Source organism: Rhinolophus sinicus, chromosome 8 (assembly GCF_057876585.1).
Source record: "Rhinolophus sinicus isolate RSI-liver-muscle chromosome 8, RSI-T2T, whole genome shotgun sequence".
In the NCBI taxonomy this organism is placed as follows: Eukaryota; Metazoa; Chordata; class Mammalia; order Chiroptera; family Rhinolophidae; genus Rhinolophus; species Rhinolophus sinicus.
The window spans coordinates 13878914-13906087 of record NC_142508.1 but is presented as its reverse complement, the minus strand read 5'-3'; the positions used below and the strand labels follow the sequence as shown (position 1 = coordinate 13906087).

At 37.4% G+C, this 27174-nt stretch overlaps 1 protein-coding gene across 1 annotated transcript in view; it reads left to right on the top strand.

Moving 5' to 3' along the window:
* Positions 1 to 27174, top strand: part of EXOC4 (exocyst complex component 4) — a 635543-nt gene that overhangs the window by 54683 nt on the left and 553686 nt on the right. Inside the window, exons 5-6 of the mRNA XM_019750984.3 lie at positions 1425 to 1534; positions 16684 to 16927. Coding sequence (XP_019606543.1) covers positions 1425 to 1534; positions 16684 to 16927 — 354 coding nt within the window. The remainder of the gene's footprint in view (positions 1 to 1424; positions 1535 to 16683; positions 16928 to 27174) is intronic.

Here is a 27174-nt window from a genome sequence, read left to right as displayed (position 1 = left end):
ATTGGAAATATGCTAAGTGGGGCTCAGCGCACCTCTCAGTCATACTTGGATCCTCAGATCTGGCACAGTGCCAAGCACGTAACAGACGCTCGAGACTTGTGTGAGGAGTGGTTCCCCTCTTCCCTGTATTAAGTGAAAAGGGAGAAGTTAACAACTGGCACAGTTATCCTTGTGGCCTAGGACAATGGGTCACGCATTACCAGGATTTGATTTAAAAAAAGACCTTAAATGATAATTGTGCCCTTTAACATAACGTTTCTTTTCCAAAGTCTTCTTGGAAAGAACATGTTTGTTTGTTTGTTTGTTTGTTTGTTTATTTATTTTCATTAGCTTAAAAATACCCACGTAGCTCGCACTTTGGTTCCAAAAAGTCGCGTAGGAGGGAGATGGAGGTATATCACGATGGGAGAGGGATGGGGGTTCAGAATTGCCCACAGCCTTCCGTGCCATTTGGAGAAAGCTTTCCTGCAGGTAAGGTCTCGCCCCTGCCCCACTTTGCGAGTCACTTCCAGGAGTAGCGACTGTGACAGATGATGTGGCTCGGGATTGGGAAGAGGTGGTGGGAACTAGGCTTTGACCTCTCTCCCCGTTGGACTTAGAGAAGCTTTTCTGTTGTAGATGCAATGGGATTCGATGATTCAGATTCTGGAGGATAGGGCACGGGTGTTATTTGCTTTGGCGTGCCTACATTCTTTCACCTAACAGGTGCCGATAAATAGGAATTACCTTGAAAATTTAATTGTGTTTTGATAGCCTTTGTATCATTTAATATTAATGTGTTTATTTGGGAGACTCTAAAGTTAATCATTAAGAGGACAAGCTAGGCCCTTTTGGAAAAGATGAAATGGGTCATCAAATATGAATTAGCCTGTGTTGGATTCCTTCAGTCATCTTTTATTGTAGTGACTCTAAACTTGATGAAATGTATGAACCTCTTTTAAAGAAAACTAAATGTTGTGAGCTCCCAGAATATGTAGGAAAACTCCAGCTTGAACAACGCAAGTTAAACTAGGCTTAACTACTGTTAAACCTTCATTTGGTTATCATGATATGGTGTCATTTGATCTTTTTCTGGCTGATAAATTAATTTTAATACAGAAACAAAGGGTATTGAAATTGTGTGGCGTAATCTGGTTATAAGGTGGTCATCCCGAGGATCCAGAACATACTTGCATCATGATTTTTAAACCTTGCATGGAAATGAAAAGACAATAAAAGTTTACGTACTTGGAACCCTCAGAATACATTGTTACACACCTTGTCTGTGACAGTCACCACTTTATTGGAAATGTACTTGGGGGGTATTTGAAGTCACGATGTAAAGAGGGTGTGTGACAAAAAGAAAGTGATAAGGGATGTGCGTGTAGTGGGACTTCATTTGGTTTTGGAGAAAGCGCTAAGTAACAAATACTCTTTCTCTCCAGCTCCCTTGTGAAAGATGCATCTCCTGTTCCTTTGATTGATGTTACAAACCTTTCCACTCCTCGAAAATTTCTCGATACCTCTCAGTATTCTACTCCTGGAAGCTCAAGTGGTAAGTATTGAATTCTTCAGCCAGTAAACGTCGTTTTAGTATGCCGCAGTTCCTGGGCAAGGACCCGGGAGGCCTGCGGGTCCCGGGGTGCGGGTCTGCAGGTTGGTGCCTTGGGGCCTGTGATGAGCCCTTCGGCACCCTCAGGGGAAATACGATGTAAGACGACTGGTTGGGCCGGTTGCACGCGTCAGCGTGGAAAAACTGGCAGCTGAAGCTGGCCTGCCTGCCGAATCCAGCTGTAGATGGGTTTTATTTGACTGGCACTGTTTGTTTTTCTGCAGTTGAATTTGAATGCTTTTTGATGGGGTGTGTGTTTTCCTTTTGGCTATAAGCTGAATGGCTCCTGTTCGCTTTTACCCAGCTGCCGCGTATGGTACATTCGCTGTGTGGTCCTTGAGGGCTTTCGAGTGTGTGACTCCTGTCCTGTATCCTGACTCCTGCATCTCTCAGTGGCCTGCATGCGCACACACAAGGCACGTGGAGGATGTGTCCTCACACAAGTCCTGGTCCTTCTGGAACTGCCTAGTATTCTGTTGAATACGATAAAGGAGAGCCGTTTTGGCCTCTATTGAAAGTTGGGGGAAGGAGGGTGTCCTTTGAATCTGGCGGCAGAGATGTAAGGGAGCTCTGCTATGGCTCCAACCTGCCCATCAGAGAGTTCAACTCAGCACGGGGCTCAGCCTCTGGGACTCTGCCTATAGCTTCTCTGCTCTGGCAGCTGTGGGTTGGGGAGAAGGGGACAAGGTGTCTTGTGGGATGTCCTGCAGGTGCGGCCCTGGGTCGCCCAAGTCCTCAGTGCCTTTGAAAGAAACAGTAAGGTCATTTGTCCTTGGCTTCTCAGATAACAGTGAGTTCTTCAAGTTCGTACTAGTTCTGTAGCCCTGTAGCGCTTGAAATAAGGAAAAGGTAGAAAAATAAGTTGGATTCAATCAATATGTTTTGTGTAACCAATTGGAAGGTTTTTTTGTTTGTTTGTTTTTGAGCGCCTAACAATATATTCTTGTTGCTGGGGCATATTAATTACCTCTTAAATATCATTTAATTAAATTTTAGGGTTATTTAGGCTTGGAATCTTGATGTTTATTGAGTTTACTGTGGGAATTATTTCGTAATAAATTTTCTGTTAGTCGGCTTTGTTACTGATTTTTTTCTTTTCTTTTTTTAAACCCCAAACGTTGATTTTTATTATGGTACTTTACAAAGGTTTGTACTCAAGCCTCTTCCTGGAGTTAAAAGGTTTTGTTTTCTCCCTCTTTCTGATGTACTGTTGCTATTCTTTGAGTTTTGACACTGCGTTGAGCTGTTGCAGTGTGGCATTATGAAACAGAAAATAATATCTATACATTTAATTTGTATTTTACCTCTACCTTTCATGGAAATTACCAATTATTATATCTTTGTGTTTTTACAGTGTGAATCATCATTGCTTAGCCAGGTTATGTCAGTTTGTCTAAATGTTGCCCGGTCAGTAGCCAAGCGAAATAAAATTTTAATTGTTTATGAAGAAATGATAGGGCAGATGTTTTGCAAATGAAAAATGCTGTACAAATACCAAATAAGCTGAATAAAGGCCAATTATGGAAAATTTCAGTAGGAACTCATTTTGCAACATCTATTATTTTTAATGAGACAGCGCTTAACTTTTTGATGGGCACGTTTTCTGTCAGGCCCTGTTGTTAGCATTTATCACTTAGTGGAGTTCCTGTTGACCCTGACTTTGGCAATGGGTTCCTTCATTACCAGGAATGACTGTTGAAAAACTGCACGGTGGTTTGGTGGAATTGGGACCATCATGAAGACTCATGGTAGATATGTGTACAAACCTTTTTTTTTTAGAAGGGCTTGTTCTTTCACTGTTTTGAAGATGGTTGATCTTGTGATTTTCCTGTGGGTGACTGAAAAACAAGGCGGTTAAATTATTATTGATTTAAGTCAGTAATAGACTCGTAGTGCCTTCTATCTGTGAAGCAGTATTTTAAGTGCCTTATGAGTTAACTCATTTAGTCCTTCAACAATCTTTGGAGATAGATATTACAGCAGGTCTTTGAATAATGTCATTTGGTTATGACGTAGATGAGTTGCCACAGGATCTTAACTCTTGTTTATATCAAGTAGCCTGTGGTAAAATTGGTTTTGTTATGTTGTGTTTTACTTAAGATTGCAGAACCTATTGACAGCATTACTATACCATTAGCCCCATTTTACAGATGAGAACACTGAGGCTTAGGGAGGGTTAATAAGTGGTTTAGGTTGGCATAGCTGACAAATAGCAGAGCTGTGGTTTTTAAATCAGGAGCTGGGTCCAGAGGGCGCTCAGTTTCTTTTCCTGCAGATAAACTCTGCATACTCTGTGCATTAGTTTTCTGTTGCTGCCACAACAAATTGCCACAATATAAATTTGTCATTCTATAGTTTTGTTAGGTTAGAAGCCCAATATGAATATCACTGGGCTGAAATGAAGGTGTGGGCAGGGAGGCTGTATGGGAGAACTGTTTCCTTGCCTTTTCATGCTCCTGGAGCTGCGACTTTCCTTGACTTCCTCCATATTCAAAACCAGTGACACCGGGTCACCTCCTCCTCACATCACATCTTTTTAAGCCACTCTTCTGCCTTCTTATTCCTTTTTTAAGGACTCATGTGATCGATCCCCATCTGGATAATTCAGGACACTCTCCCCGTCTGAAGGTCCTGAACCTTGATCACTTTTGCAGTTTCCTTTGCCGTGTAAGGGAAGATCCTGGCAGTTAGGACATGGAAGTCTTTCAGGGACCACAGTTCTGCTTATCACTCTCTGCACTGCCTGTTTTCTGCCTTAAGTTATCTCCAGAGGCCAACGTGTCAAAATTTGACTTTCTCAAAAGTATGTGTGAAGTCTTTTTCAGTCACTGCAGCTCTGGCCTTTAGGACTGTATTAATGTGTGTCCCATTATTAAGGGGGATTGTATAAATGAGGAAGATAGAAATTATGGAGAGAACTGCATATAAAAGTACACATAAAAGTGTGGAGCTGATGAAAGATACTATAACAATGGGCAGAAATTTTGTCTTATTTTTCATAATGAACAGTAAGTCCTAAGAGTCTATTTGTGACCTCTGCAGTTCAGCCTAGAAAAATAATACCGTTGTTTCCCCGAAAATAAGACCGGGTCTTATATTAATTTTTGCTCCAAAAGACACATTAGCACTTATGTTCAGGGGACGTCATCCTGAAAAATCATGCTAGGGCTTGTTTTCCGGTTAGGTCTTATTTTCGGGGAAACACGGTAGTCATTCTCAGCAGGGAGTTGAACATAGGCTCTTAGAGCTCCCCTTTTGTCTAGTGAAATAGTGGGATTGAGGATGTAATCCATTAGAACTGATGTTTTTATGGAGAGAGCTCCAATAGGGAGTCCCTGGGTAGAACAGCTCTCCCATTGGGGTGCCAGAAATTAAGTGTGGAGATGATTCCTGAGAACTTTAAGATTATTATTAATTAAATGAGAATTTTGATTGCTTGTGAATGAGTCCTTTTTCAAATGTCTTAGCGGTAGAGTTGTCAGTGACTTTCTATGAGAGATTTTCTATCATAGTTTATGTATTAATAGTTCTCGAACTTCGTTACATCATTCAACTGATGCAACCGTCCTGTGAGGTGGTTAGGGCAGGCACTATGGTCATTATTATGATTATTATATTTATATCTCATAGTTAAGTGTATTATCAAATATTTAGGTCACCATTAAATTTGTATAGAATTATATGTGCATGCATCATCTAATTAAAGAATAAAACAATTATAAAATGCAAAATCAAGACACAGAAATAGGCAGCCCATTAAGAGAAAAATGCTTGGCATCCACTTAGCTTTCCTACATAATAATGAAGAAAAGAAATGCCGTAATAAATAACTGGGCAAATAATGGACAATTCACAGAAGAATCCGTCTACGTGGGAAGACTAGCATTTGTCTGACAGATTAAGTGTCCAGAATATATAAAGAAACTCTATAAATAAAACAAGGTAATAGAAAAATAGGCAAAAATATAACCAAGTAGTCTGCATAAGAGGACACCTATGCTAGTAACTGTATGAAAAACTGCTTATACTCTCTGGTTAATCAGGTATTTTGAAAACTCATTTTACAAATATGGAAATTGAATGCAGGCAGGTTGAGTGATTGGTTCAGGTTCAACCAAGATGGCAATTGTTGGAGGCTGGCCTCATGCTGTTCATACTCTAAATATGTAAGGGGCATATTTTGTAGGCCTCTTCTCTATTTTCATCAGTCACAATATTTTGTAATGTACGGGGAAATTAATGTATAATTTAGATGTAGTAATTCAACTATAACTTGGGTAGAAGGATGGGAGAAGTGTGGAGAAAAGCCAATAATTGTAGGGAAATGTTGGTTTAAGCTTTTGGATTCTCAGTATGTCCTTTCATTTGGCGTACTGCCTTTGGAACGTTTTGACTGAGCAATTACTCCCAGGGTACCCAGGCATTTCATTTGTGGCTTCTTTATTCATTTCATTCACGCTCCTGCTGGGAGTGCTGTGAACGTAACTATAATGAAACTGGACTTCTTGCTTCTTTTCTTTGTGGTACCAGCATAGGTTAAGCAATAAAACCTAAAGAGAGCACAAATTAAGTGATTTTTTTTTCTGCTGCTGTTTTCTTGCTGTGCCTTTCATTTCATAGTCTCCTTCTGAGACTTAATATTTATCTTAAGAATTTTGGGTCCCCTATTTTAAAAATTCTTTCCACTTGGGGCGGGAGCTAGGAATCCCATCCGAAAAGGAGATGAAGCTTCTCTTCTTGAAACTCATATGTCTAGAAAACTGAAGAGCTGATTCTTGAAAATACTATGACATCTTTTGAGTTACTTCTGTCCTACTTCAGGCCAGGGTCTCCCCTGGCATTTTAAGTTAACTATTCCTCAAGTACCTTGCACTTGTTCTTACGGACTACCTTTGTTGATTTCTATGATTGATCATAAGTTCAGGTGAGGAATATATACAAGGCAGGCAAAATAAAATTAATAGTTTAAATCTTTCTAAATGTAAAAGTGAAGCAAGGCTAGAGCTTAATTTTTAGTTATTTCAATTATATTTACTATAATTATGTATTATAAAATATGAATATTACATTATTTGTATATCAGAGATCAATATAACTAACCACCACCATGTACTTCCCACCAGATTCATAAATCTTAGTGTTTTTCCATATTCGCTTCAGAGTCTCTTTTTTTTTTTTTTTTTAAATAAAACATTACAGGTACAATCAAAGCCCCCTGTGATTGTGTAAATTCTTCTTCAATTCCTTTCCTCTCTCTTTTACCCAAGAGACAACTACTATTTGGAAATGATTCTTTATCTTTTTCCTGTATGTCTTCATACTTTCACTGTGTGTACGTTGTACTATGTCGTGCATTTGTAAATATCGAAACCATATAGTTTCTATATACTTGTATGTGCGTATATTTACATATAAACACTATATGTTATGTGTTTATTTATATATTAAAACTTGTTTTTTGAATATTTTTAAGGCTTAGGAAAATTATGTAACTTAATTTACTTATTTTTAATTATATAATTAGAATTGAATAATACAACATGTATCATTCTACTAGTTGGGTTTTTCACTCAACATCGTATTTTTTGGATTTTCTTATGTGACAATATAGCTGTAGTTTAAAAATTTTAACTACTGTGTAGTGTTTTAGTATAAAAGAGATCACTATCCATTCCCCTATAGTAAGGTATAAGTTGTTTCTAGTTTTTCATTATTAGGCACCTACAGCAGTGAGTATTCTCGCACATATTTCTGTAGGAGGAGTTGCCAACCCCTGATCCCTTGGGAATGCGTGATGGTATATTTGAGATTTTGAATGCTTCAGCCTGTGGGGTAGCCAGTTTGGTCTTGGGGCACTTACACTCCCTAGGCAAGTCCTCTTTAGCCACATGCAGCCACCACTATTATTTCCCATATGTGCCATGATGCTCAAAAGGTGGGGCAGCCCTACCCTTAGGGGTGTGTGTGTATAGGAATGTTGTGCATTTTAAACTTTCCTTGCCACGTGGTTTTTGAAAGTGATTATGTCAATGTAGGTTCCTCTGAGTTGTGCGTGAGCTTTTATGTTTCTGCTCTTTGCCCTTAAAATTGGCTTTGTTTGACTTTAATTTCTGCAAATTGATGTTTTACAAATATATGAAAGCTTTTGTGTGTGCTTTTTTTCTTTTTTTTTTTTTAGTTTAAGTTATTTTAATCTGCATTTCTCTGGTTTCTAGTGGTGTTGATAATCTTGCCATGTATATGGATCATTTGGGTGTTTTTTTTGTTTGTGAGTTATCTTTTATTTGCCCAGGTTTTAGTAGGCCATTTCTTTTCCCCATCAATATGTAAAAAAGTTAAGTAGATGATAATCATTTTTCTGTTGTGTTTCCACTCATCCCATATAGTTAATTAGTCTCATTAGTTTCTAATTTATCCTTTCTGTGTTTCTTTTGACACCAAGGAGCGGGTAGATATGTTTACATCTTTATTTCATGAAGAGTAGAATACTAGAGATACTCTCTTATACTTTGCTCTTTTCACTTTATGTATCTTGGAAATCAATCCATATTAGTTCATAGAAATTTCGATTCCTTTTTACACTTGCATAGTACTTTATCGTGACGATTTACCGTAATTCAACCACCCTCTAATACATAGAATAATCTTACGCATATGTATTTTTATATTGTTGGAGGTGTAGCATTAGGGTAAATATCTGGAAGAGGGATGACTCAGTCAAAAGATAAGCCCATATGTGTTTCTTCCGGCATTGCCAAATTCTCCTGCAGAAGAGTTGTGTCAGTTTATATCCCGACCAACACTGTATGCAAGTGCTTCCCCATAGCCTTGCCAAAGAATGTGTTGTCATTCTTGCTCATTTCTGCCAATTTGGATAGGTGAACATGATATTACCTCTGAAATGAAAATTGTTCAATTTGCGTTTTCCTGATTTTGAGTCAGTTTGAAGAATTTTTCTTAATTTTCATTTTTATATATCTTTTGTAAATCATCTTTGTCTTTTATCATTTTTTCTGTTTTATCTTTAAATCTATTAATATATTGTGTTAACGGATTTCCTAATATTGAACCAATTTTTCATTCCTATTGCTCTTGATCATGGTGTATTAATTTCTCACTGTGGTGTTGAATTGTGTTTGCTAATATTTAGTTTATTGAGGATTTTTGCATAGATGTTCATAAGCGATATTGGCCTACAGTCTAAATCTTATCAGATTTTGGTTCCAACATGGTAATTTGCTTCATAAAAGGAATTAGGAAGTTTTTCTTACTATTCAATTCTCTGGAAATAGTTACAGAACAATGGGACTATCTGATGTTTGAAGGTTTTGTAATTGTCCTGTGAAAAACCATTTGGATCTGGTATTTTTTTTTTTAACTTTTTATTTCTTAATAATTTTCTCTACCTCTCTGAAAACTGTTCTCTTTAAGTAGACTCTCTCTAGTGGGATCAGTTTTAATAATCTGTATTTTCCTAGGAAATTACTCATTTCATTTAGTTTTTGAATTTTATATGTAGAGATCTATAATGTATTTTCTTATGGTTTTGAAAATTTGTTTCTTTTTTCTCATTATTTGTGCTATGTCCCTTCTTGATCAAAGTAGCTAGTGATTTGTCTATTGTGTTAGTTTTTTTCCAAGAAATAACCACGATTTTGATTTGTTGATTAGGTAGGTTTATTGTTTTTCTGTTCTCTACTTCATTATCTGCTGTTATCTTTATTATTTCCTTCTTTGTTCCTTTTTTTTCTGAGCTAGAAATTGAAATCATGTTTAATTCTTTCATTTTTACTGATAAAAGTGTTCAATGATGGGACTTTTTCTCTCATCAACACTTTACATGTATCCCATAGGCATTAATAGGTAGTGCTTTCATTATTTTAAAAAAAAAATTGTCTTCAGTCTGTATTTGGATGAGAATCCAATTGTTTTTAATAGGAAGATTTTAAATTTAAAGATGAAAGGGTCTTTTGTGTTTGTTTTGTTTTTCTTAGTACTTTCTAGTTTTATTACATTGAATTCGGAGAGTGTGTGTAATATTTCTGCTTTATGGAACTTACTGACATTTTCTTTGCAACTTAATATATAATGAATTTATATGAATGTCCCATGGGTGCTTTAGAAAAAGGTTCATTCTCTATTATTTAGTGTAGAGTTTGATATGTATATAGGCATAAGATCTACCTTATTTAATTATGTTGTTTAGATCTTCTGCTTCTTATTTTTTTGTGATGTATTAAAGTTTTCTATTATTAGTGGTTTTTTTCTGTCTCTGCATCACCTGTAGTTTTGTTTCAAAAAGGTGGTTGCTGTTTTATTTGGTATGTAAATAGTCATAAGTGTTAGAGCTTTATTTCGAATTGTGGCTTATGGTATTAAAAAATGCCCTTCTTCATCATGGTTCATATTTTTCGACTGGCACACAATGGTTTATTCTATATGTCTACCTTTTCTAAGTTAGTTTGTTTTAGATATATGTATAACATAGGTGGGCTTTGCTTTGTGAGTCCAGTTGAAAATCATTTTAATAGGTGAGTTGAATCCAGTTATATATATTGATATGACTGCTATATTTATCTCAACTCTAACAATATTTTATAAATATGTGTATTATGTTTGCTATCTTTGTGAGATATTCTTTGCCCTTTATAAAATTTTTTATTTAGGAAGTGTTTTTCCCCTAGTGGTTGTCTTTTAATGTATTTAAAAACCTTTGAAAAAATGCTCTTAGCGCCTTTTTTCTTTAACCTTTTACTCTCAGATTTCTATTTTTATTGGTATCCTTTAATTCCCATCTGTTGCCTAGTTAACAAACTACACACTCTATTTTCCTCTTTCTCTCTCTTCTGCCAATTTTTAGTTGCATTATTTTTACTTTGTCACAACACACTACTTTTGTATAGCGGTCTTTAATCCAACTTTTGTTTTTGTCTTAAATCTACATTTCAGTGTTTTAAATGTTTATCATCCATCTTTTCGTTGAAATTTTCTCCGTTGTTTCTTGGTTGGATGAAGCTCATTATCTAAAAGATTACTCAAGAAGGGCTCATAGATGCAGAATTACATCCACTGAAAAATACTTTTTATGTGTACCTTTGGTACTTAAAGGACAGCTTGATTGGGTATAAATTCCTTGGTTTACATTTACACTTATTGTATTTTTTTATAAAATGCTATGTTATTGTTATCTTCCTTTGTGTCTTTGTTATGAAAATCTTTATGCCAATCTAATTTGTTTTTGCCCTTGTAAGTTATTTGATCTTTGAGGACTTTTAACTTAGAAATTGAATAGTTTTAGTAGGATAGGTCTTGGAATTGATTTTTTTTGGTTTAATTTTCCCCAGGTACCCTATGGACTCGTTTGTTTTGTAGAGTCAAGATTTTTGTTTTGTTTTGTTTTTGGCAAGTTTTTTTGGTTTATAATTTAAGTATTCTGTTCTATTGTTTTTCTTCTATGTTACTTTTTTCTTTGGCTGTCTTCCATTTCTACTACTTTTTCTTTGGTCTTATTTCTTTCTTTATATCCCCTTTTATTCTCTATTTTGGTTCTGTGCATTTCCTCAGTACCCTTTATAAATTATTCATTTGAGTTTATTCTTCCTTAGGTATTTTATAATTTAGTCTTCATGTATGAGATAATTTTGTCTTTTTCTTTCATATATTTCCTGAGTTTAGTCAGTCTTCTTCTCACACCTTCCTTTATTTGTCCATGTATATTCTTAATTTTTGGATATTTGACTCGGTAGCTTTTTATATCTACAAATTCCTATTTGAGTATATGAATTCCATCTAGTTTTTTTGTGCTCCATGTCTGTTTTATTACAGGGAATTTTCTTCTGTTGTGTGATATTGGTGTGTGTTGGATTTCCTGATTGTTTTTTTTAAATGCTTCTATATGAATCTGTTCATTTTTTTTTTTTTTTCTGTTCATTTTTATGCGATTGGGGTGTTTTATCGAAATCGTAGCTCACTGGCTCCCTCTTCTGTCAGTATAGCAAAATCCAGATACTTTCGTAGATTTGTTTTTGGGATTTTTGACTCTTGTCTTGTAGGATCCTGAATTTTCCCTTTATGCTTCTTTCTACCTTCACCATCCAATAGCCAAAGGGTATTTCTCTCTTATTTTCTTATTTCTACTGCAGAAACTATGTGTCTCAAACACCGTTCCTTTAAGTTGTGTTTGCTTTTAAGTCCCTTCCCTATAGTTCATGCTCTGATCTGCTCAGTTACTTTTTAGTATTTTGAAACATACAGTGGTCTTTGTCTTTCAAGTGATTGTTTCAGATCAATCTCAGCTTCATCACTAACTCCCTTCTTGTCTCTCTATCAGTTTTCCACAGTCACCTTTGCCTGCAACAAAGTCTTGTGGCTGAGCAGGGGTGGGACAGCAGCATGGGAGATGACTTTCTGGGACTAGGTGGTTTTTTTACTTCTTAGTTTTCTTACAGTTGTTTTGAATTTGGGGCAGTTTTTGTCTTTGAGTTATCCTGAAGGCATGGATTTTATGCGTTTTGTTTATTCTTGTTCTGTGTTGGTTTTGGAAGAAATATTGAGAGATGGGGACCTAAGGAGCCACCATTGTCTTCAGTAACCCAAAAGTCCCTAAAGCTAGAGTTTTCAAATTGCCTATTTTGACTTTTGGGGAATTTGTTTTTGTGTTTTGATGTCACATCTCATTTAGTGTACATAATTCTGTAGATAATGTTATCTTCACTTTACAGATGAAGAGATTGAGGTCCAGCAAGATTTAGTGACTTGAGAGAGATCACACAACTGGTAGTAACTCGTAGAGATGTTAATCAAACCTAAAATATGTGATGGTACTTTTTGTTTTTCTATTACATCATGCTGTATCCATGAGCAACTGACTTACAAAACCATATATGAACAAAGGACTGCAACCTAATACATTTTAGTGAATATTAATGTAAACTATCAATTTTTCACCCTTTCCTTGTCTCTTCTTATCCTGTATCCCTGTTATATTCCTAGTAACTTCTCTCCATTGGCTGCTACTCTTTGACCTTCCAAGGTATATCTTCCATGCTCTAAATGAGATAATGCACCTTATGCATTGTCCCAAGGGAAACTAATTCAACAGATGTTATTTTGTTTGTTTTTATCCTAATAGAATCTTTCACTCTACCTTCCCCCAAGGCAAACCAACCCTCATTTCCCCTTAGCCCACTTTTACTTAGGGAAGGACCCATGCACATTCATTGTGCTTTCAAAACTCACTGTAATCTCCACCTCAGAATTAGGGTATATTTCCACCTCAGAATTGAAACCATCCCTGTGCCGACCCTGTAAAAACTCCTAGCTCCTGTAAATGATGGCCCCAAGTAGCAGTTGGCAATAGTTTTAGCCTCCTTTCTGGAGTGGGATGTTACAGTGTCTGTAGTTTTCTTTAAAGTAATTTAATCTGCACCCTAGGGGTGCTTAGTTAACATTTTTGAAGTACCTTAATCAGGAATCCACACTCCAGGGGTAGTTAGTTAACATTTGAAAGACCCTAATCAAGATTCTATACTCCAGAGGCAACCAGTGCATCCGACATGGCTCTCTCAATCTGCACCAGTGGGTGCATTAATTAGAATAAAAGATGTTCGAAGCAATTTTTCATTGGAGAACCGAAAGGTAGTTAAGATATGTAGTTGACCAAGTACCTCCACTGGGACGTGGACGAAGTATAAGGATTTAGTAGGACCAGCAGCCTACCAGTCTAGGTCTAGAGTTTGATTTGGTCCTGTGCTTGCAGCCCTACATGAAGGATTTTGTCAGCAGCATCACTCTATATCCCTACATGGGCCAAATCCCACCTGCCTTTGCTGCTTTTCCCAGCAGAGCTCATTGGACACACACTCTGGCTCCATTCATTGTTTGCATTTCTTCTCTAAAGAGATGTTACTCTCAATTTTGCATCAGACTTTTTAATTTCTTAATTAGTATTTTATATATAGAGGTTACCAAAAAATGTATACACGTTTTAAGAGAGGGGAAAAACTGTTTAAAAATTGTAATACTCAATCTCTACTGATAACAAAAGATGAATACAAGTCACGTTTGACTTCTGCAGTTACAAGACATGTTCAGAGGGGTTATCATCAGCGTCCAGACACTTCTGATGACACGAACTACTGCTTGAGGATCATTGACCAAAGCGTCCACTTGTATACATTTCTTTTTGGCACCCCCGGTATTTATACATGTTAATTAAAGTAGAAGGAATAATGGTAGTATTTTTACAGAAAATTCCTGGTAGATATCATTCCTTACATTATGCATGGCACCTAAATTAATGTAAAGTTCACATATATGATTTTGACCTACATATCTTAATTTACATGTATTCAAAAACATTCTTCCTATATAATAGAACTGTCTGCCACTATTGAACAGAATTCAATATATAAAGGAGCCTTCAAAATAATTACCAAGCCTACTAAACAACTAAAGTATCAGGAGAATTCCATATCCACAATGCTGCCCCCACAGATGGGAAACTGGCCTGAAAATATTGACAATATTGTCAAGCAGAAAATAAGAAAGTTACCACTTAAAAATAATTCTTGTGCTTTTGATCAAAATGTCACTACAAATTCATACTTTAGATATCCACTCTACCAAAAAAAAAACACCAAAAACAAAAAAAGGCTATTACCATATATACATTTTGTTCTAATTGTGGTGTGAGGCCTTAACTGAATTTCAGCTAAATTGTTTTTATACAGGCTTCTTCCATAAAGCACCAGTAATTCCGTCTGACCTCACAGGGTTTTGTGATTCTTAGACTAGTCTTCATGGTTGATTATATTATCCTTTTAAATTACCTTTTACTTTTCAGCTGATGTAAGTGAAATAGATAATATAAATTAATTAATATTGGATCTGTTCAGTGTTTATGCTCTAGGAGATTTCAGCAGACAAACAAAGATAAGAGTCTAAACAAATGTGCCATTTGGGGCTGTGGCATTTTATTATTCATATCTTGCTTATTTGTTATTTTTTAATAGGGTATCTGTCATATTAGTGTGCATATAAGTAGCTATATGCCTTGTAATCTAGGGGCTTATTGATTTCAACTACATTTATCTCATCAGCAATCACTCTTGGGTCAGGTGGCTGCAATTTTCGGGTGGCCTTTTGCCACCTGGATCCTGTTTGTGATTCATGTGCTCCTTTGTGAAGATCATTTGTCCCAGCTAAATTTCTGGCTTTTTCCTGCCTGACGTTCTGCGTCTCACTTTGCTTCATTTGCCCCTCTAGTGTGCTGAATTGAGATGGCTCCTCGGCTGCTGAGTTCTTTTCTCTTCTTGCTGTTGGGGTTGGTCTTGCAGCATGGAGTAATTTTGTGGCCAGAGGTGTCTAGTGCCTTATGTATAAAGCAAAACCAACCACTAAAATATCTATTCTTGAAATGTCACATTTGGAAACATCGCTACTTTTTTTGGTTTGCCTTCAGAATTGTCATGTGATATTTAATGGCACAAGGTTTCTCAGTTCTACACTGTTTACTAGTATTAAAAAACTTCAATGTTATATCATCAAATGCCTTCTATGTTGTGAAGGAGACCAGATGAATTTGGTTATTTTTTTATGTGCTTCTCTGTCCTCAATGGGTTTCAGAGATCTAGCGAATCTTAAGACAACAGCATAATCGCTAAACATGGAGAGCATTTATTTACTTTGAAACACACTTGTGTAAATAATTATATCATGCATGCCGTTAAATACCTTTGATTCATATTTAAGAGTCTTTTAATGAGCTGGGAACAAAAATAGGGATTGAGGAGAATGAGAATAGCTTACATGCCATCTGAAGTAAAGGTTTTAGCACATTTATGCAGCGGTTACAAGAACTTCATATCCTGGGATATTTTAGTTCTTCCCTAAATAAATAGATTTCCATGCATTCAGTGGTGATGACCAACTTAGAGAGGGCTTGTAGGATAGTTGAGCTTGAATCTGCTAAAGAAGAATGCATACATTCTTTCTGGTTATCATATATTTTAAAAACCTTCCGGTTGTTTTGAGGAGTGGAAGAGGGGAGGTTGGGGAAAACTTGAACTCTTAGGATCCATATTTAGGCTCTACTCATTTTTGCTTTGTCTGGCTGAACCCAGCCATTTGCAAAATGAGAAGATTATTTTCAGGCCAGGGGTTTTTCACCCACGGTTCTTTTGGTAGTTGTTGAATCTCTGAAATCATATGAGGAGGTTTGCATATATGTGCATTAGTTAGAGGGAAAGGCCTGTGGATCTCAGTAGGTAAGGGAAGTGTCAGATGCCAGTTCCGCCCACTCCCCAGCTTCCCACAGGGCTTAACAACCACTGTTGTCACCTGTTTCTTCCGTCCCAAACCAGATGGTTTGAATGAAAGCTGTAGTCTCAAGATGGACGGAGACTCTTGACATATACAAATAGTTCTCAGAAACCTTCCATGGATTAGCAAGATCAGTCTTCAGTAGATAATGATTTTATGGTAGACATAGGTTTAAAGAAAAACAGGTGTTTTTTTTTGTGTTTTTTTTTTCATTTATGAAATACTCTTTATGACTCTTTTCCTCAAAGTTTTGTCTCCCTTGTATTTACTGTACAGGTTTTTTAAATTTTTCTTCATCTCTTTTGTCATTTGTTATAATTTTAACGTATTTACCTTTACTGCATGTATTTGTAATGTCTTCATACCAAGCTACTTATTTCTTCCAACTAATACGACTTTGAGACGGGTCTGGCTCTTTAGAATTCTGCAGCACCGATTACAGCATTTTATACACTGTGAATGCTTATAAACGGCACGAACTGACTGAGTCGGTGTATAAGGGGTAGTCTAGAGAAGCTGCCCTGGGAGCCCTGCTTACTTGTTTGTAACAGTGTCTGTCTCTTATTGCTAACGGATGCGTATGACTTGAAGAACGCACTGTGATTTTGTGATTCTTAGATAGCTACCGTGTCAGTACGATTTAAGTATAAATGTAATGGAAGAATCTTCTCTTGATTCTTTTAAGGGAGGAATCAAAGCAGTGATCCCATTGACTAGACTCAGTCTGTGTTTGAATGGAATTTGGTAATGGAATCTGTTTATTTTGACAGCGAGGGAGATTAACCTGCAGGACATCAAGCAGGATGTGGAGCTGGATCCGGAGGAGAACAGTACCCTTTTCATGGGCGTTCTCATCAAGGGGCTGGCCAAACTGAGGAAGATCCCAGAGACAGTGAAGGCGATCAAAGAACGCTTGGAGCAGGAGCTACAACAGATTGTGAAGCGGTCTACAACCCAGGTGGCAGACAGCAGCTATCAAAGGGGAGAGAACCTCACTGCGGAGAACCAACCAAGGTAGACGGGGGTGCAGTGCATGTGTTTTGATAACTGTTTGTTATACCTTTTCTGGGGTGGGGGGTTAAGTAGTTATCTTCTGCTGATGTTATTTCTTGAACTTGGGATGCTGTATCCCATACATACTCAGGTTGGTGAAAACAGCTTGAATAGGCATAATTTAGCTGTTTTTAATGTGGTTGAGAAGCTTCAAAGCATTTTTGTCCATACTCGGAGGAAAGAATGAAGCAATTATTGTATATTTTACTAAGTACTAAGCAGAATTCAAGGCAATTTTTTATATATTATCTCATTTAAGTCCCACTACAACTTTATGAGCCATTTATTAGTATCCACATTTTACAGTCAGGGAAACTGGGGCCCAGAGATTAAATAATTAACTCAAGGTCACAGAACAAGTGTCTGGTCTTGGAATTGAATGCAAGTCCATGGTCTTTCCTCTCTCCCGTGTTTTCTCCTTTAATGTGTGGTGATATTTGTCAATAGGCAAACCAGTCTCAGGAATCTCTGTATTTACTTAAAAAATGAATGGGATTTGGATTTCATAATTCTTGTTTCATAGGGGGGAACCTGGAATTGTACTCTGATCCAAACTCTGTCTTGACTGTCAGATATTGGTAGCACGTGTCTGCCAAACTAGAGTTAGGGCATAATAGACGAATGTCATCTGACTGTGGGACAGCATATTGGAAACTGGGGCTTTCCTAGAAAATCCAAAGTTCACTCTACCTATGTCTCTCTTCCTTCCTCCTCCTCCTCTGCTTCTACCCCACCCTGCCCTTCCAACCCTCCACACATACCAGACAGGGCAGGAGTTTGGCAAGGTAGGTGGGGCAGAGGCCAAGGGAAACTACAGAACTGAGAACGGAGGGCAAAGTAGAGCATGTTTTCTCAAATAATGTGATTTCCTGGGAGGTGCTGGACAGTGTGTAGAAGGGATCATCACAGCATGTTGACACGTTGTTAAGGAAATTCTACTGTTTGTACTGAGGGCTTTAAAATGACTTTTGGAAGAAGATAAATTTAAGGAGAAATAATAATAGTTCCTTGGTATAGACTTCCCTGAACTGACTTTATATTTTTTGGAAAAATTAATGTATTCTATTTACGTTTTAAATATTCTTTTATGCATCAAATCACACTGATTTTAATTATATTTTGAAACTCTCCAAAAATTAATTCCCTTGTAAAATTCAAAAGTGCGATTGTTGAAGAACCCATCTCCCTCCCCTCTCCTGCCACAGAATATTGCAAAACACATTGTTTGACGACCATGGGTTTTGGAGTCAAGCAGACTTGACTTTGAATGCCAGCTCTGTAATCTGAGGAAAATAATACCCGTTTTATAGGGTTTCTTGTGTTAGTCGAGGTTATGGGGTCAGAGTCTAGTAGAGTGGTGCCACTAAGTACTTCCTGTTACATGCGTACGTGTGTGTGCGTGTGTGTGTGTAAATACACACGTTTATTTTTACTTGATTCTTTCCTCAACTTCCATGTTCTTTGATCACTCACGTTGTGATCCACAGAAGCTGGGGAATGGTTTTAACACGTTGCGTACAGATCACTAGAATCTTGGCTTTTTCTGAGCCATGCATTAAGGACGGATAACGAAAATTCTCGTTTTTACTGTTGACTCTTTTTACTTTGCATATTTTATTGAATTATTTTTGTTTCGTTAATATCTAATGGGCAAATGTCGTTAATGAATAAAGTCTGCATCATATGTACACTTTTTAGAATTCATATTATTTTTTTTTTCTAAAAAAATAGTGATTTTGAATCGGATACATTTTTTCACCCATGAGTCATTTCACGTGTTACATTCACAACAGTGGATGTACGAATAAACAGAGTTTTCCAGAACTGTAGTGATTTGTTTATAACATTTGGAACCTTAGTATCCCTTAGGCGATTTTGAATTATGTTATTTTTGGAAAAACACCAAATTATTTTATTTAACTCTTCGGTGATACCTCATGAAATACATATTGTAACCCTGTCAATGCAAAGTTATAGGAAGTTGAAAGGAATTGTTTTCATATTATTGGCCATAGTTACGCAACAATGCTACCATTCGCGTTAGAGTGGATATCACACGGGTGTGTAAAGTGTGCGCATCAAAAAAAATGAGAAGTGAAACTTGGTACATATGCAATTTTTGCTGTGTCCCACTGCACAAAGGAAACTGCTTTCTGCAGTATCACACCAGGAGGGATTACTAACATCATAGGTGAGTAAATCCTAAAAAATTCCATAGAAAAATAATAAATGATATAGAAGCATTTACGCTTTAAAGAGAAGAGTGCATTTTAAAGTAGTTTCTTTTAAAAACCTGCCGGAACAGAGGGGTATGAGGGATTTAAACCCCGCCGTACGCAACGTGATAAATTGAACTTTTCTTCTTTCTTTGCTTGGTGCTTGGATTTCCTAGAAGACCTTTTGCCTCCTTCCTAATGAACACTCCAGAATTCTGGTTTGTTATTTGCCCTGCTGCTGCAAGCCCCTAGATGAATACACTGAACTTTCATAGGGAAATAACATGACTATAGTATATATTGGAAATAAAACGAAAGGGCACGGATCAATAACTTTTCTGCGGATCTCATTACAGTAGCCTTAAAAGCAATGTTTCTTTCAAAGGCTTTTGACCTCTTCCTCTTCTGTTCCCTAAGCGCCTTCCAGAATTCACCAGTGGGAATTACAACAGTGGATGTGGAAATTCAGCCTACTGCCCCCGGAAATAATAACTGTTTCTGTATGAGGAATGAGTCAGCAGGAGAGTTTTCTCCTCTCTGTTTCATTTTGTCAGTATTTTAAAGGCGCTTGTAGGCAGGGTATGTTGGACACTGTCAAGTGAACAAGCTGTCTTGATTTCATGTCTATACCATAATCTCATTTTATAAAACGTACAAAACTGAAATGTTGGCCCCAAATTCTTTGAGATAAAATAGTACAGAGAAAGCAAATATTTGGGGCAAACCCCTTTTTGCAGATCAAAGATTAAATTCTTGCCTGGGCTGGGATTCCAAAGGAGTAATTGTTTTGAGCTAGTCTGTGGTGGCTCTCTGCCATCAAGAAGCGTTTTTAAAACTTCTCAACAATTAATTACCTTGGAGACATTATTCCGAAGTGATTTGCATTGTTACTTCTAGAGGTTTAGGATTTGAGAAAGGATACTGTCAGATTATCCCTTGAAGCTTGCATGGTACTTTGTATTCATTGAACTTTACCGGGAGATGTTAGTGGCACTTATTCTAGGGAGAAGTAAAGTCATAATACATTGCATTGTTATTATTTTACCATTATCTCAAGGTATCTTATGCTAAAGGTATAAGACTCTGTTTTACTTAAAGAATGTTGGAGCATAGGTAAAAGCAACACAGATTCCTCCTTACCCAACATGCGTATTCTCTCCCTCACCCCCCAGTGAAATAACCTATTCCAAATCATTAGCATATAAATGCTATTTGAGGCAAGCTACCCGCACTGTAACTTTTTCTAAATGTTTCATTGTTCAACATCATCCTATTAAATGTATTCTGGTTGTGATGCATTGCTGGCCTGTTTTCATTTGTCTTTATGTAAAGAGAATTAATGTTGTGTGCTATTTTGCTAGAAAAGTAGAAGGAACTAGATGAGTGAATTCTCTCTTGCTTTCACTTCCTACAGAGCCAGAATCCTTTCACAGCCCGTTTTGAAAAATCACTTTGGTGACTCACTTATTATTTTATTTTTGACCCACCTCCACCAAGCTGTGTAAACTAAAATTTCCCAAACTATCTGTTGTCTATGTATAGGAGAAATATTTTGTCTTTCTGTTCATTCATAATTTATCTAGTGTCAATAAACCTCTGCTTACTATTAAAAGGAACTTATTCAATTACTTTTGTTTCCAAGTTGATAAACATTAGGGTAACATGTGCTTTGTTAATCTTTCAGAACCACCTGCTACCCATAATTTCCCCAGGAAGGCAGGCAGGGTCTTCAGTTTCAGATGGGTAATGTGATCCGGAGCCTGTGTAGCTTATAACCATGTTCTTCAACTCCTGCTGCCTAATTATTGATTCTCTCCCCAAATCTAGCTCATGAGCATTTCCATATTTTTGTTTCAAAGAAGCTGGAAGAAGTTCTCTAATATTTAACAAATAAAAACAGAATGAAGAAAAGATGGAAGAAATAGTATCTCCTCAAAGGTGTGATATCTTGTCAAGAATCTGAAAAAGAAAAGAATGTGGGAAAAAAATGATTGGCATGTATGAGGCAGCTACTCCATCTGTTTGAAAATGGTCCTGTTGAAATGTTAAGACAGAAAATTCACTGCAGGGGGAGGTGCCAGAGGCCTGTTCCACTTTGGTAAAACTGTTGGTCCTGAAGAGAACAGAAAGGATTGAATGAGTGAAGCCATAGTGCCAGGCGACCTTTTTCCCTTTTGGGAGGAGACTATTTTGCTCTGTTCCTGGATCTCAATTATGAATGAAAGAAGATGAAATGTCTGATAAAAAAGCAGAGAAATTGCATGTTCAGTGCTCCCTGTCATATTAAAGAAAGGTTCATGGAAAACATAGGGAAGAAATATACTTCAATGCTAAACATAGTTGTGCTTGGATAGTATGGTCGTATGTGTTATTTTCCTCCTCCTTTATTTTACAACTATTGAAAAATAAATTCATTATTTAAGAACTCATTTAAAGTACTCAGGTTATTTTAATCAGAAGAAATTAAAATTGAAAATCCTATTTGTTGGGAGTATCAGTATGGAAAAATGTAATACCTGTTTGCAGGTCTTGGATTGTTATCATGGTATCCTGTCCATTAGATTACTTTTTATGATATACCGTGTTTCCCAAAAATAAGACCTAGCCGGACCATCAGCTTTAATGCGTCTTTTGGAGCAAAAATTAATATAAGATCCGGTCTGAATTTAATATAAGACCCGGTCTGAATTTAATATAAGACCCGGTCTGATTTTAATATAAGACCCAGTCTGCTTTTAATATAAGACCGGGTCTTATATTAATTTTTACTCCAAAAGACGCATTAGAGCTGATGGTCCGGCTAGATCTTATTTTCGTGGAAACACGCTATGTGTGTGTCTGGTTATTTTCTGACTGCTTCTAGAATGGAATTTTTAAGAGAAGAGAGAACTCATTTGCCTTGTTCGGCACCATAGGTCCAGAATCCAGCACAGTGCCCACCTGACCCATAATAAGTATTTGTTGAATGAAAGAATGAATTCCTTGTATATTGAGTATCTGCCATAGACCAGAAACTGGGTCAAACAAATAAGACATGGACTCTGTCCTTATGGTGTTTAAATCTAGAGAGGAAGAAAGGCGTTCATCAGAGAACCCTGGGATAAGTATATTATTACAAACTGTGGTAAGTACTATAGAGGAAAAGCAAAGTGTGCCATGAGAGCATATAACCATGGGGACCTGGGGACCTGAGCTTGTCTGGGTAGGTGGGCATTAGGGGGAGGGGAGTCTTGTGGTTTTTTTCTTTTTCTTTTTTTTAAATAATCAAGTAAGACAGCTTTTATTCTTTTTGTATTAGTTGTAGTTATCAAGCTCCATACGTTTGCTATCATCTACCAGTTGTTCTTCTGATTGGGTGGTTAGCTTGATACTGACATATAAGAAGATACGAGAAGGAAAGCAACCAGAGTCTGGATATGCCATCTACCAAGTTTTCGCTGACCTCTGTGGTTGATTAGATTGTGATAATATTGCCAAGTGTGCAATAACACCAAGTTTTCCTGTCGTCAGTAATGTTGGAGAGTGCTTATATCCCTTTGTCAACAGACTGTTTTATCAAACATCTTTATCTTTGACAATCTGATGGGTGAGAAAAGGGCATTTCTAAGGTGGTTTTGATGTGCATGTTTTTAAAACATAAGTTAAGTTAAACTTCTTTTCATTTGTGTAAAAACTAATTTGTTGTTTTGATTCTTGGATTATATCTGGATGTATTTCTTCAAAATCTGGATTGAGAGTGGGTGGGGTATAAATGAAACACAAGTAGCCATGAATGATGCTGAAGCAGCGTGACAGCTACAGGGTGGTTCTTTATCCTGTTCTCTTTCCTTTTTTAACGTTTGAAAATTTCAATAATACAATGTTTAAATAATAATTATTTTCTTTTTCAGTGAACTGTTCATTTTTCCAGTATGTTGTTTTTTTATTGATTAGCAGAAACGTTTTATATATTAAGAAAATTAGTTCTTAGGTATTTATATTGCAATTCACACGCACCCCCCTCCAGTTTTGCTTTTGACTTTATATGTCTGACCATCAGACATTAGTTTTTATTTTTATGAGGCTATATTTATCAATGTTTTTTTAATAGCTTCTGGGTTTCTCCACTCTTAGATTATAAATAAAGTTTCCCAAACTTTCTTCTAGGACATTCTTAATATTTATATTTTGATACATGGGGAGTCTGCAGGAGTGGCTACAGTACATTTAAATAGGTATCACTTATACTGTATCGTAATGGACTGTGTACCCCTTTTGTTTCTGCCTCCTTAAGTGTCTGCCATGTAGTTGATTGTCAGTGTTAGCTGAACGAGTGCTGAGTGAGTAATTCTAACACTGAATCATGTACTTTATCGTCATTGTGTTTTTCCAGGTTGGTATTTGCCTCATTTCCTTATTATTTTCCTCTGGTTTCTCAGTCTATGAAGGTTGTAGATTTGTAGAAATACATTGAATTATTGCCCTAAATTTTGAAAAAACATATTTTAAAAATTCCGAATCCAGACCTTGGAAGGAGGGCATTCTGTTGTAATAGGGGCGGGTTACCAAGTGGTTTTATCTATGAGAAAGCCTTAGACACAGGTGCCAAGCTTCGTTTTGCTGCATTAGGTTGGTGCAAAAGTAATTGCAGTTTAAAAGGTTAAAAATAAAGGCAAAAGCTGCAATTACATTTGCATCAACCTAATGTAAGTAGAGTGTTTATGAAAAGAGAAACAAGCGAAATACTTCTCATGATTTCTTTCGAGCTGTGGCTAGAGTCAGGCATGTGTTTCTTTCTCAGATAAATAACATTTCCTTTCATCTCTTCTTTCACTCCTCTAAGTATCTGAAATGTAGGCTTTTGTGGCACTGGTCATTTTATTTTAGAGAACAGTTATTTAGAGCAGCTCTGAAGCAAGGTCAAGCACTTGTCCTTGTGGCCTCCTGGAGCCGTTCCCCAGCCCTGCCTGGCACACCTGGACATGCTGGAGTCAGGAAGGGCCGCGGTGTGATTTGGATGACTTGTTAATTTGAATCAAAGCAGGCGGGAAGCATAAATTTGACTCCAGTGATTATGATTCCATTTAATGAAATCTCTCCTTTTGATTACACGTATCAGTGAGAACTTGCTTTAACTACACCCAGCTATTAAATACTGAAGGGTATGAATAAGGTGAACCGGGGACATAGAGAAGAAATTCCACTGTTCCTCAACGAGACTATATCCCCTGTAGCTTTACTAAACTATTTTTAGAACAAATGAAAGGAATTAATTCTTTGCATATGGGACTTATTAACACCGATTGTTAACTAAAACATACAGTTCATTACCATGGAAGGTAGTACTGGTCCCAAACCTGTGCGCTTTCTAGTAAGACTTACGTAAATTAGTCGATGACAGCTTCCTAACATATAAGGTGAACGAGTAATGTCAGTGATGTTTACAGCCCTTTTGTAAACATGAGGTTGGACAGCTGTCTTTCTGATTGGATATTGTCCTTGGGCTGCAGTCTCTAGAGGAAGGGTGCTTGGCTGAATGGGCCAGAGGTCTTACCATGTTTCCCCAAACATCAGACCGGGTCTTATATTAATTTTTGCTCCAAAAGGCACATTAGGGCTTATGTTCAGGGGACGTCATCCTGAAAAATCATGCTAGGGCTTATTTTCCGGTTAGGTCTTACTTTCTGGGAAACACGGTACTCAATCTTATGTTTCTTAAATCTTTGTTTTATATTTGTTAGAGTCAAAAACGAGCCTGCTCTTGGTTTCTCTTGTTTTGCATACGACAGCAGGTTCAAATTAGAGATTGGGTCAGTTCAGGGAATAATAGATCCAATCTGTTTCATGGGTTATTATCGATGACATTTAGTCGCCAGTATTCATGCTGCCTCAGGGCCACTCCTCTCCTGCAGACAGTGGGAGCGGCCTTAAGTCTCGCCTTTCTGGGCACTTGTTGGTGTCATAATAATACACAGGGGTAGCCGCTGGTCTTCAATCTGACACTGCATCATTTTCAATGCAGAAATACACACACACATGTGTTTCAGAGGAAAATCTTGCCCTGGTGAAGCTTAGGTGTGGTATCAGACATGATTAAAGCACCTCTGTGTGTGTCTCAGGCCGCATTTCGTACGTTCTGGGCTCCTCCAGCTCCTGGCCCATCCCATTATCATGGTGTCTGACCAGACTGGACCACGAGTTCCTAGGAGGGGAGTTAACTTTGTGTTTGTAGCTTGATTGAGGAGGGGGCACATATTAAATACCCAAGAAGTTTAACGAATAACTAAATAAGCCAAAGATGCAAAGAAGATAATGTATAATTTTTAATACGAGGACTTTTTTTTTTTTACTTTTTGAAATCTCAGCACTACTCACTGTAGGGTCTCAGGATCAGCAGTATCTGTGTCACTTGAGTTAGAAATGCCAATGACCCCTGTAGTGGAGGGTGATTACACGGGAACCTCTGGGTTCCGGGGCCCACAGGAGTGTATGCAATAGGTGATTCTTACGCATGTTAAAGTTTGCAAACACTTTATAACATCACAGGCACCTCAGAGTTTGCAGTTTTGTAGCATTTATGCTTTGCAAAGCAGTCTGCCATCTGGTGTCTCACCTGACTGAGCCTCTCTATTGCCTTCATCACAGGTAGGGGCGTTATTAGTAATCCCAGATTTACCCAGGGAAATGTAAAAGCTGAAATAATTTGACAGTTCACAAAGCTCGGTGGCGGTGGAATGAAGAGTAGAAGTAGTCTCTTTCCACCACGTACGTTTGCTTTCTGGTTCATCGAAAGGTGCTTTTCCAGACTCGTTTCCTGGGCCTGAGTTTGTTTTACCTCAGGGGAGGGCAGATTTGCTCTGACGTATTCCGTTCTTCCACCCACATCCCCCGTTACGGTCAATGGCAGACCGCTCAGTGGTAGTTGGACATGTTAAAAGTCTGATCAGCAGCCACAGAGCAAATGGCTCTTAATTAGCTCAACTGATGATTTAGACACTGAAACAATTCCCCTCGAGATTATGTATATTGTTGTGTTAAGACTAATACACAACCGAGTACTAAGAATATACACCTAAAATCTTGACTTTTGTTATCTCTGGGAAGCAAATTTATGGATACATTTTCTCATGTTCCACTCTGATGAAATATTACTTTTGGAATGGGGAAAGGCTCTTTCCCACCCTAGCTTTAGTGACATATAGTTGACATAGAATATTGTGTAAGTTTAACATGTTAATTTGATACACTTCTATATTGCACATGCCACCGTAGCATTGGCTAACACCTGCAGAGCATTGCATAATTGCATTTCTTTTTTGCGGTGAGGAGTTTCAATCTGCTGTCTTAGCAACTTTCAGGTCTATAATACAGTATTATTGACTGGAATCACCACGCTGTACGTTAGATCCCCGGAACTTACTCATCACGGAGTTGGAAGTTTGTCTCCTTTGACCACCATCTCCCCATTCCCTCCGCTCCCCCAGCCCCTGGCAACCACCACTCTTGTCTCTATTTCTTGGTTGTTTTTTTGCGGATTATACATGTAATTCATATCATACGATATTTGTTTTTCTCTGACTTATTTCGCGTAGCATAATGCCCTTGGGGCCCCTCCATGTTGGTGTAAGCCGTAGGATATCATTCTTTCTCATGGCTGAGTAGTAATACATTGTATGTAGCATATGTCCCATGGTCCTACCCAGTCATCTGCTAATGGACACTTAGGTTGTTTCCTTCCCTTGGCTGCTGTGAGTAATGCTGCCATGAACATGGTAGTGCAGGTATTTCTTTGAGCTCTTGTTTTCATTTCCTTGGGATATGCACCCAGAAGTGGGATTGCCAACTCATTTAAATAGTTCTGTTCTTACTTCTTTGAGGAACCTCCATACTGTTTTCCATAGTGGCTGTTCCAGTTCACAGTTCCACCAACGGTGCACAAGGTACCCATTTCTCCATATCCTCAGCAACACTGATCTCTTGTCTTTTTGATAATAGACATTCTAACATGTGTGA